Below are 11,052 nucleotides of genomic sequence, written 5' to 3' on the forward strand. Positions count from 1 at the left end.
TGAGCAAATAAGTTAGCATTTAGTTTTTTTTTTTTTCTTTACAGTTTATTAAATAAAGTATTGTGTATTTATCTCAAATATCAAGTACACATTAAAGCTGCTTGTTTTCTAATTATATAACATTACCCTTTTTTTTTTTTTTAAGCAATTAGTAAGCTTTTGTTTTTAGCTAGCTGGTATCTTCATATAGAATTTAACTTTACCAATAAATTGGTGAATTTGAACTAATCGAAGTTTGATTGTTTGTAGTTTGGCTAACTTCATCATTACGTTGGTTTCTTTTTAACATGAACACAATACCGCTAATGCCATCCCTACTAATCAAAATTAAGAACCAAATTAGTACAGACTTGTTTTCTCCTGAGAAAACGAATATCCGAGGAGATTTAATTGGAAATTTTGCTGTCCGACGCCGTCTCTCACAAAATGTGGCGATCGAGTAATCCTGAAACATATCAAGGGTGACGTGGCCCCGCACGTTTCTTAGGGGTGACAGTTCTTAGGGGTGATTCAGCATCTTCCACCCTTGCGTTGCAAGCCAAAATTGTATATCTCGCGATATATGGCGGCGATCATCCAAGAGATGAACTGTGGACCGTTCGCTGCCCATCGGACGGACGATGCTACACGAGTGGCTTCCTTTTTGTCTGCTGTTCCCTTATATTTTGGTTCCGTGCGACTGGAGGAGCGGCCGCCGATTGATAACGCAAGACAAGCCCAAGGGAGAGCGAGCGGGAGGAGAGCAGAGAGCCATGGCTCCCGAACCCGAGGACGAGATCAGCGAGAAGAATCCTCGCCCTCTTGACGAGGACGACATCGCCCTCCTCAAGACCTACGTGAGCCCCTTCCTCTCGTCCTCCTCTCCGTCCCTCTCTCTTCGATCTGTAATCGAATCTTCGATCCTTCCTTCTCCCCTCTCTTCCTGTCTCTCTCCGGGTCCAAGATCGTATCTTTTGTCGGTTTTGTTCTCGAGAAGCTCTGCTGTCAGGTGGTGCGAGTTAGGGCTCCTCCTCTTCTGTCCCTTTTTCATCTGTCATATAATCTTCGATTCCTCGTCCTCTTGTTTCTTATATTCGGGTTTGGTGTGAGTTAGGGGCTCCTCCTTTTCCATCCTTCTTTGAGATTTCCTATCTTCGTCTCTTCTTTTCTCTCTTCCAGTCCTTAAACCTCTTCCATCCGTCTTTAGTCCGTCATGTAATCTTCAATTTCCCTACTCTCGACTCTTCTTGTATATCTTCGAGAACAAAGATCGATTTTTTCGTTGGAATTTTACTCCTTAGGAAGTTCTAGGGTATACTCTTCCATCTCTCTTGGATCTGTCGTGTAACAACCCTCAACTTCCCCTTCTATTGTCTCCTCTATTCCTCTTTTCGAGTCAAAGTTTAATACATTGGGTCTTCTTTCTTGTTTTGTTTTTGGCTGCCCGCTTTTTATTAAATATTTTGTTATTCTGAAATGTGGGCTGTATTGTGTTTGCTTAACCTTTACGATGCTTTTCTTCTTTTTTTTTTCCCTTCTCGCCCAGATTTTCCATTTGATTTCGCGTCATGTCACCTTCAACTGTAGAGAATTTTTTCCAGAATCTGCATTCGTTATCATTTCATGGTTTCCTTCTTCCACGTCAGCTGCTTCAAGCTTCGTGCTTTATCAATTTGCATGCTAGGTTCAAGCTGCTGTGTTGTTTACCTTGGCTTGTGGGATACCCTTGTTTTTGGATGGTTAAGAGTATTAGCCTTAATGCTCCAGTTCCTGATCTCTCTGATATTTTTTGATGGCAGGGCCTGGGGCCTTACTCTACAAGCATTAAGAAGGCCGAGAAAGAAATCAAGGAATTGGCCAAGAAAGTTAATGATTTATGTGGTATGTTTGTGAAAAAAAAAAAAATCAACGGAGTGTGGACTTTGTTGACAAAGCCTTCTCAGTTTCGTGTAATCACTAATTATCACTATTATATGCTTTTTTGAGCAGTTATGTTATAAAGTGCTTGATTTAGACTGGAAAGGGAGTGGACTAGGAGCTTTAGAGTTATGATACAGTCTAAAAATTGTTGGTTGAATGAGAGAAAGGTAGAATGCTTAAGTAGAAACATGACATGTATCAAGGTTGAATGCAAAAGCAAAGCTACACAGAAACATGTCATATAAAGGTAAATCCATTTGTAAGCATGTCACGAATTGATTTTATAGCCAATGGTTATCAAGTCTCAGATTACTTAAAATTATTGATTATGAGTCTCACAAGAGAATGAAGACGTGCTAAAACTGAGTTGTTCTAGTTTCATTGAGTGAGCAGGTTAGTAAATATTGATAATTTCACAATTTAACAATGAAGCAAGTTCTGATGCATGGTTGAACTTGTAAAGTAATGAACAATTAAATGGTATTTGACTCCATTGCACGTGATGGGCATAGTCATGATTCGTCTTATTGGTCCGTACCGGTGTACCAACTAGTTGTTGGTACGGTGCGTATCGATTTGTACCGACATATTGACACATGATATGGTAGGGTGTAGTGACATTTTGATATGTAACACTCATGCCAGTCACCTATCGGATTGGTATGTACCACCCATATTGGGCAGTATGGGCATAACTAAGTTATAGTAAACCTATGAATCACAATGTAAATTGTTAAGACCCCAAAGTAGTTGTACCATTAAATGAATATGTTATAAAGAAACAGTTAAGATGTTATATGTTTGTTTGGAAGATTCTTTCGTGCTTGGTGAATCAAGATATTAGATTCTCAAATTAGTAACTAGAGAGTCCAAGATATGTAAGATCTAAGCTATTTGAGAATAGAGATTTAAATTTTTCTGCACCATATAGGAACTATCAGTAGAAATGATCCTTGGAGAAGGATAAAATGTGGACCAATATAACGGAAATAGTTCTTGTGGTTAATATGCTTTGCACATTAGCTAGTCGAGGCATTATATAATGGTCTTCAAATATGACCTTTGTTTTCTGAATGGTGGTTTCTCATCAAATATCTCTTCACAAGCTTCATCTTAGTATGACTTTTTTGTACAATTGATTTTTTTAAGGCTTCTCTTGCTTTTTAGCTTTTTACTAACTCCTGCGAATTTGTTTGGTTTCAACTTTTGAACATATACAAGAACTTTGTTTCATCTTGGAGTAGGACAGGATGTGAAAGGTTTACCACCGTGAGAGAGAGAGAAAGTACCTGGACTTTGATTCATTGTCTGTCCCAAGAGCGATAAATGTCAAGAGAATGGAAACACACAATATTGTTCGAGACTCATTGTGGCTTTAGTAGTGCACCTGGGGATGAAAGTCCCAAAGTTTCACATAATGGTGTGAGAAAAGAAAAAGAATTTTTTTTTTTCAAAACTCATTGCCCAATATATAAACTTCTAAATTCACATTGATATATAATCTTCTCTTTGCACAAAAAAGAATTTATTGGTATTGTCGTCCTTCTTTGCATCAATTAAACCTAAATATTTTTTGTAAATGTTTGATATTTTCCCCTTCCAGACAATCTAAATAGGTAATGCAGAGACAAGGAAAAGTTATGTGACAACTTATTACATGCCAATCTAGGCTTGGATCAAGTATCCCAACCCAATCCAGCTGATTTCAAGGTTTAATCATAGTCACCATAAAAAAACAACCATGATTTGGTTGGAATCAGTTGATTCTATGTAGAAACAGATACTTTAGGTTGATTTATGCAATCTGGCCCTAAAACGTGGAGGTTGGTTGCTGGAGGAACCACCACCTCTCTTTTTATTAAAATTACCATCTGTTGATGTGACCACTGCTTTCTCTTTCCCCAGATATTTTTTCAAATATTTTAAATTTTTTGCCTTTTTATTGATTTTATTTGCTTATATATATGCCATATGTTGTTATTATAATTTTTATACTTATGTTCTTAATTATTTTCTGTACTTCAATTCTTTTAAAAAGAAATTTGTTCAATTTTCAACTACAACTATCTTATTTAATAAACCACAATCCCAATTCTTAAGCGGATCATGCACAAACCTTGGATTCTGTCACAGCCACAAGTCAAACCTAATCGTAATTTGTTTTTCCTATCACAATAATCTTTGTTTTGAAACTCAATTCAACTATTCTGTTTGCTCTTGTGTCATAGATATCAATATTTTTGTTATTGTTGTCAATTCATTTTAGCCTTTTAAGGCCATTAGATTGGTACTAGTTATACCCCATTGTCTTTTATATTAATTTAATCCATCACCACCTACTGAAGTGGAACTATTGCGGCATTGTAGTTTCCTATACTTAAGGATTAATGATTCGGTGATATTGTGAGAAGGCTGATGCTGATGATCGTTTAGCTACATGGGCTATTCCATCATGATACTAAGTGACACAGTGAATTTACAATTGGCACATAATTGCTGGTGTGTTCTCTGAGCAAAGAAAACTAGAGAGACAGATATACACACAAGGGGCAATTGTTACTCTTGATGGAACTTTAATTTTTGTTGTGGCATTCTTAACTACAAACTGAGATCTATCGATGACATTTTAAAATTACAGTTATTTTTTAACTACCATCCTTTTAGGATACCATTGATGTCAAGAGAATCAACCTAATTCAACTTTCACAACTTTTTTAAATGAACACAGAGATCCTTTTGGATTCTTGTGATAAGCAGGTAATGTTGAAATGCCACAAGGCCAGGTGGTTTTATATTCTCAGTTTGAGACATATCAATCCACTATTGTACTCCTTTATAATTGAACTCCATTTATGACCAAAAAAGTCACTAAGTGCATTATATTCGACTCTCTTTTGTTTGATGATGCTTTCAAGTGTTAAAGAAATGGGATGTCTAAATTTTTCATGATCTAAACTATATTTGAACAGTCAAATTTGTCTAACTCAACCATACTGCATGTTAATTTTATTTTTGTTTTTTTCTTTAGTTGAGAAACACAAATCAGTCAGTGTTACAACAACGAGAAATACAAAAGGCTTGCAAAATCTCAGAAAAGAATCAGTATACACTTCCTGTGAATAAGAATCCAACAAATGATAGAGTGTGTATCAGTTGGTAATGTCATAATAACTAGTAGAAAAGCCTTAGTTGGATCTCTGGATGTATTGAGGCCAGGTTTTTTGTGCATACTTTAGCACTCTTTTAATCTTTCCACTTCTGTTCACCTCATCAAGACAAAACATTGGCTGTTAGGAAGTGTTGCCTGCTCAAATTACTAATAATCTGGTACTACTATGTTACATGCTGTTAGTGTCCTACCTAATTGTTTTGGTTTGAATTGTGTCATACTGAATTAGAAGTTATATTATGGAGGCTCATCTGCAATGGGTTCTTATTTAATTCTAGTCCTGATGAAATAGCAAAGCTTGTTTGAGTTTATAATAAATAATAACATTTCTTATAATTAATAGGAATAAAGGAGTCTGATACTGGTTTAGCTGCACCAAGCCAATGGGATTTGGTCTCTGACAAACAAATGATGCAGGAGGAGCAACCACTACAGGTAGTTATATTTCTGTGGATATTATGTTTTTTTTTCTTTTTGTTTATTTTGGTTTTAGGTGAGCTACTCGTTTCTTTTGAAGGTTGCAAGGTGTACAAAGATTATCAATCCGAACACGGAAGATGCCAAATATGTGATAAATGTCAAGCAAATAGCTAAGGTAAAATTTGACTTTTTTAGGATTCAGATATCTGAGTGAATGTTGACACTTAATATATATATTTGGGGATGTCTTTGTCATATGCAGTTTGTGGTAGGGCTGGGAGATAAAGTCTCACCTACTGACATTGAAGAAGGGATGCGTGTAGGGTAAGAAATATCTTTCCCTATGGATTTTGTGAAGCTATTGATGTTGTTATTGTTGTTAGCTGGCAGAACTATAAGTCAATAAAAATGATGATACAAGTGATCAGTGTGCGGTTGATGTAAGAAGTTATAAATCATCTGGGTAAATGGATGTCCGAGAGGTGTCGTCATAGCAAGATTTGAAATATCGTACCGTACCGACGTTTCGACATTCTCTTGGTACGGTATGATATAGTATACCAAGCGGTATATCGTTCGATATACCGCTCAGTATATATATATATATATATATATATATATATATATATATATATATATATATATATATATATATATATATATATATATATATATATATATATAATTTGATGATGTTGCCTCTCTCTTCTCCTCCGGGCAGGGCGACATCGTCTCGTTTTTATATATAAAATATTTTTTTTAATTTTTTTATATATAAAATTTTTTTTACATATAAAATATTTTTATAAAAGGTGACATCGCGTCGCCTTATATATATATATATATATATATCGTCCGGTAACTGGTGGTTTGTGTATCGGTCAGCTGAGGGCCCGGTACGTATCGTCCGGTACGAGCGGTATTATTCGAAACTGCATACCTTGCATCATAGCTTAAAAATAGAGACTACTTTATGTTAGATTGAGTATGTAGTTAATCGAATCTGTAGGAGAAATTTTTGGAAGGTTCGCAGGCATAATGAATCTTTAGGCCTGTACCTGTTAAACTCTGATTTCATCTTGTTTAATACCTGGTGCTAAAGCGTACTTGCAACTTTTGATGGATAAACAAAGATCACTGATTCTTTTTGTAATGGGGAAGAATATTGAGAGCAACTCTGTAGTGGTACTGGTATTGTTTTGAGAGCACTAATTAATTAAGAACAATAACCTATCTTTGGATTAAGGATGAAAGATGAACATCATCTTTGCCATGTGGGCAGCTTCAGGTAGTGCATCATCTTTTTGTCAGTTGATGTACAAAACAATGTAAACCATGGTTCTTGGATCTTGTTGTAAATTCCAGTTGTGTTCCACTGTTAGTGCTCTCAATTTTTCTGGTGGAATGATTAGAGATATCGAGCTATAAAATTCAAATAAAGATGTTATTGGAGAGAGAGCTTTCAATATCATAAAGTTTATCATGCACCTTAGTAGGAGATTTTGGTTGTTTCTATATTTTCAGAAGTGCACACATTTAGATCTTGATTCTTAGAAATGTTGCCTCTGAATTTTAATTTATTTTTTTTACTTTGAATCACATCTAAGATCTTATGTAAGCAAACAAAACGTTTGTTTTGCATGAGTGTAGACAATTCTTGTACAATGGTGCCTGGTTTCTGCCATTCTGTGGTATGGTTCCAGAATTACCTATACTAGAAAATGGAAACATTCTTTTGTGAGAAAATTGTTGCTAGTTTGCCAAGGGGATTCAGATCATGGTATAAAAAGTGTCTCTCCATGTAATAGTATTTGCATAGTCAATTTGGCAGGGTGACAAATATAACTTCTCAATTCGTTTTTCTTCATCTTTTGGCATTTTGCAAAGTAGAAAGGACTGGCTTTCTGATATCGGGCGAGGGTAGGATTCAACTATTTAATGTCATAACTACTGCATGCATTCTCATTCATCTTTTATTCTCAGTGTTCCTTTTTTGCCCCTTGTAAGAATACATTTAGGCTTCTCAATCCTTCATGGATATCACATCTATTCTCTTTCTGATTGCAGAGTTGACAGAAACAAGTACCAAATTCAAATTCCCTTGCCACCCAAGATTGATCCAAGTGTTACAATGATGACAGTCGAGGAGAAGCCTGATGTTACATATAATGATGTTGGTGGATGCAAGGAGCAAATTGAGAAGATGCGAGAGGTGTGTATGAGCTGTTTGTTGACCTTTTTCAGGGTTAGCTTATTTATTGATGTAGTTATAGCATATGAGATGCATTTACTAGGAGGAAAATCTGATATATAATTTCATTGTAATTTGTGCGTTTATGCCCGAGTGACCTGACTAGGCGTATTGGTTGTCAGCTTGCACACCAGTATCTTGATATTCTTTGTTCATCTAACTTTTTCTGTAGGTTGTGGAGCTTCCTATGCTTCATCCAGAGAAGTTTGTCAAATTAGGTATTGATCCTCCAAAAGGTGTTCTCTGTTACGGTCCCCCGGGAACTGGCAAAACACTATTAGCTAGAGCAGTAGCCAACAGAACAGATGCTTGCTTTATTCGTGTCATTGGAAGTGAGCTTGTTCAAAAATATGTTGGAGAAGGGGCTCGGATGGTTCGTGAACTTTTTCAGGTTGTCAAATCTTCCTGAGTAATCTGCCTTCTCTTCCTTTCATCCTTGAGAGTTCACATTCTTTTGTGCTCAATTTGTTGGTCTTCTATAGACTTGTTTGTTAATTGTTCTCCTATTATAGATGGCACGGTCAAAGAAAGCATGCATTGTCTTCTTTGATGAAGTTGATGCTATTGGTGGAGCTCGGTTTGATGATGGGGTTGGTGGTGACAATGAAGTTCAGCGCACAATGCTTGAAATTGTTAATCAGCTTGATGGTTTTGATGCCAGAGGAAATATTAAAGTTCTAATGGCTACCAACAGGTATACTATTTAATTTGGATTTGCTTTTTCATATCACTTGGAAATGGCATCTAGGCCACGGCTTAAGTTATGAGCATTTTTGGTGTCTGCATTTTTATCTGCTGCAATAGACTAACATAAGGACAATTTCTGTAGTACCTTGCAATAGATTCAGAATATCATTTTTATCTCTTTAAAATCTCTAATACCAGTCAGATATGCTACTTTGTTTAATAATCTCAAGTTATTCTTGTCATTGGCTTTATTATAAGTGGCCAGCCTTAACCGGGGTTAACCCTGTTCGAGTGTTTGATAACCAACTCATGTTTATAGCTAAGTCATTCTTATGTTTATCGTAAAGCATCTAAACATGTCCATTTTATGTTGCCTTTGATGTATGGCCACAAGGCAGTTGGAAGTCTAAACCTTTGTTACATCAAGTCATTGTCATCAGTACATGAGTACCATGCTGATGACAGAACAGGTACAACACATCAATGAACTGCAACTCTTTCAAATTTTACATTGGGTACTTTATATGGGGAGCAAAGCAGGGTTTGCAAAATTGTACCGGGTGGTACATACCAGTCCGCCAGCAGACCAACACGCCGACCACCCGCTACCGGGCAGCATCAGGCTTTGGGCTTCGACAAGTTGTACAGATCTAGAGCACTGACATATCTGGAACACCAACAGGTTGTACGGCCTCGCCCTGATGATGTTGATTAGGTTGGAGTTGAGGGGAGCGACGGGCGTGGCCCACCCGGACACCATCTGCTCGTTGGGGAGCTCGGTGAAGTTCTCGGAGCTGTCAGCGACGGCAGGGAGGAGGGTGGACTTGTTGAGGTTTTGGTCGAAGGTGTTGGGGTCATTGTAGTTGAGGAGGATGTGGGCGGAGATGGCAGTCTTGATCTTGTCGGTGGGGAGGGATGAGATGGGGGATATGGCGGTGTTGTCGACGACGAGGATGGTGACGGTCTGGTGGCTGTTGATCATGTCGACGAGCTTCAAGTCGGTGAGGTATTTGGTGAAGGCGGAGTATTTGGGGTAGGGGTCAAGGATCTCCTTGTCGTCAAAGGTCGCAGCCGAGGCGATGAGGAGAAGAAGGCTAAGGGTTTGGAGGCCATTTTATCCAGAGCAACGACCTTGGCCTTGGTCTTGTCTTCACCTTGGAGGGCTTTGGGATGTTATCGTGGCACTACTTTTAGGTATTTTCAGAGGATTTTATACCTTTTTTTTAGGTGTACCGCTTGGTACCCCATATCGTACCATACCGAGCAAAGCTCACTACATTGGTACAGCACGAGATTTAAAACCTTGGAGTAAAGTCCCTTCACAGGGTGATTGTCAGGTACAAACAGTCTAGAGTGGGAATTTAACCTTTGTGACATCATTGTTAGTTTAATAACATTTGCAGGGCCATGCTTGATATTTGCAACTTTGAAGGGACCACTAGGATATTATGCTACACTGCAAGGGTACAATGCAATTTTCAACATGAATATAATATTCATTATTCCATCATTTATTTCAAATTGATATCTGAGCTAGCATGTTTATTCTTTCTGAAAGCATCTGGCATCTGATGGAATTCATGAGTTCTTCAATTATGATGTATATGCTATGGCTTTTGGAGCATCTAATAGCAACATATTTTGGTGTTGAACTCCTTGGTTTTTCAACATTGCAATTTTTTTTTATTTTTAAATTGTCAATGTCCTCATTTCCATCTGGTTGATAAATTTGTCTATTTGCAATACATTCGTGGTTGTTAATGCTTTAACAATTGAATTGGTAATTGTCCTTTTAGCTTAAGCCGAGTCTAACTGTTTTAGCATGTTTGCTATGAAATAATACAGGCCTGATACTTTAGACCCTGCACTGCTGCGTCCTGGACGGTTGGACCGTAAGGTTGAGTTTGGTCTACCTGATCTGGAGGGCCGAACGCAGATATTCAAGATCCACACCAGGACAATGAACTGTGAGAGAGACATCCGGTTTGAGCTTCTTGCCCGCCTCTGCCCCAATTCCACTGGTGAGGAAATGTCCAATTTTCTAGTAATCAGCATCATAAAAAAATTTATTTTGATAGATTTGTTTTATGAAAGCTTAGGTGGATGTTTATGTAGCCATTTTGAATCAGTCTGATGAGATTATGTCCTCCAATCAGAATCTCTTTTTGATACTGATGATGTCTGTTGTCATTTTGTATTTTATTCGAAGGGGCTGATATAAGGAGTGTTTGCACTGAAGCCGGGATGTACGCCATCAGAGCACGGAGGAAGACTGTTACAGAGAAAGACTTCCTCGATGCAGTGAACAAAGTCATCAAGGGTTACCAGAAGTTCAGTGCGACACCCAAGTACATGGTCTATAACTAAACATGACTTCGTCGAAACAATTGAAGGCAAACTGTTCATCCACCGTGCGAGATGTCTTATTACTTGATTTTTATTTCAACTAATGAAGGATTAAGCCAGGGCCTGTTTGCAAACCACTTGTGGACTTTCAGCTACTTTCATGTTCCATTAGCATGTGCATGTTTTGAAGCCTGGGTTTTCAAGATTGATATCATATCCATTCCTTGTGAAGTGTAGCTATGCATGTCACTCTTAAAACTCTTAGATGTTGAAAGAATTG

The 11,052-nt window shown here is 37.5% G+C and overlaps 1 protein-coding gene across 1 annotated transcript; it reads left to right on the forward strand.

Annotated features, from left to right (window-relative positions):
- Window positions 1-676: 676 nt before the first annotated feature.
- On the forward strand, window positions 677-11,003 carry LOC135612594 (26S proteasome regulatory subunit 7). The gene is made up of 10 exons (XM_065109059.1): window positions 677-836; window positions 1,779-1,860; window positions 5,412-5,503; window positions 5,586-5,663; window positions 5,751-5,812; window positions 7,556-7,700; window positions 7,912-8,130; window positions 8,252-8,433; window positions 10,272-10,447; window positions 10,636-11,003. The coding sequence occupies exons 1-10, from the start codon at window positions 753-755 to the stop codon at window positions 10,791-10,793; spliced, it is 1,278 nt and encodes a 425-aa protein (XP_064965131.1). The 5' UTR covers window positions 677-752; the 3' UTR covers window positions 10,794-11,003.
- Window positions 11,004-11,052: the final 49 nt, after the last annotated feature.

This window comes from Musa acuminata, chromosome BXJ2-5 (genome assembly GCF_036884655.1).
Source record: "Musa acuminata AAA Group cultivar baxijiao chromosome BXJ2-5, Cavendish_Baxijiao_AAA, whole genome shotgun sequence".
Lineage (NCBI taxonomy): Eukaryota > Viridiplantae > Streptophyta > Magnoliopsida > Zingiberales > Musaceae > Musa > Musa acuminata.

Coding starts and splice junctions, on each gene's coding strand:
- LOC135612594 (XM_065109059.1), top strand. CDS start 753: ATGGCTCCCGAACCCGAGGACGAGATCAGCGAGAAGAATCCTCGCCCT. Junction 5,504..5,585: donor AGGAGGAGCAACCACTACAG/GTAGTTATATTT, acceptor TTTCTTTTGAAG/GTTGCAAGGTGTACAAAGAT. Junction 7,701..7,911: donor AAATTGAGAAGATGCGAGAG/GTGTGTATGAGC, acceptor CTTTTTCTGTAG/GTTGTGGAGCTTCCTATGCT.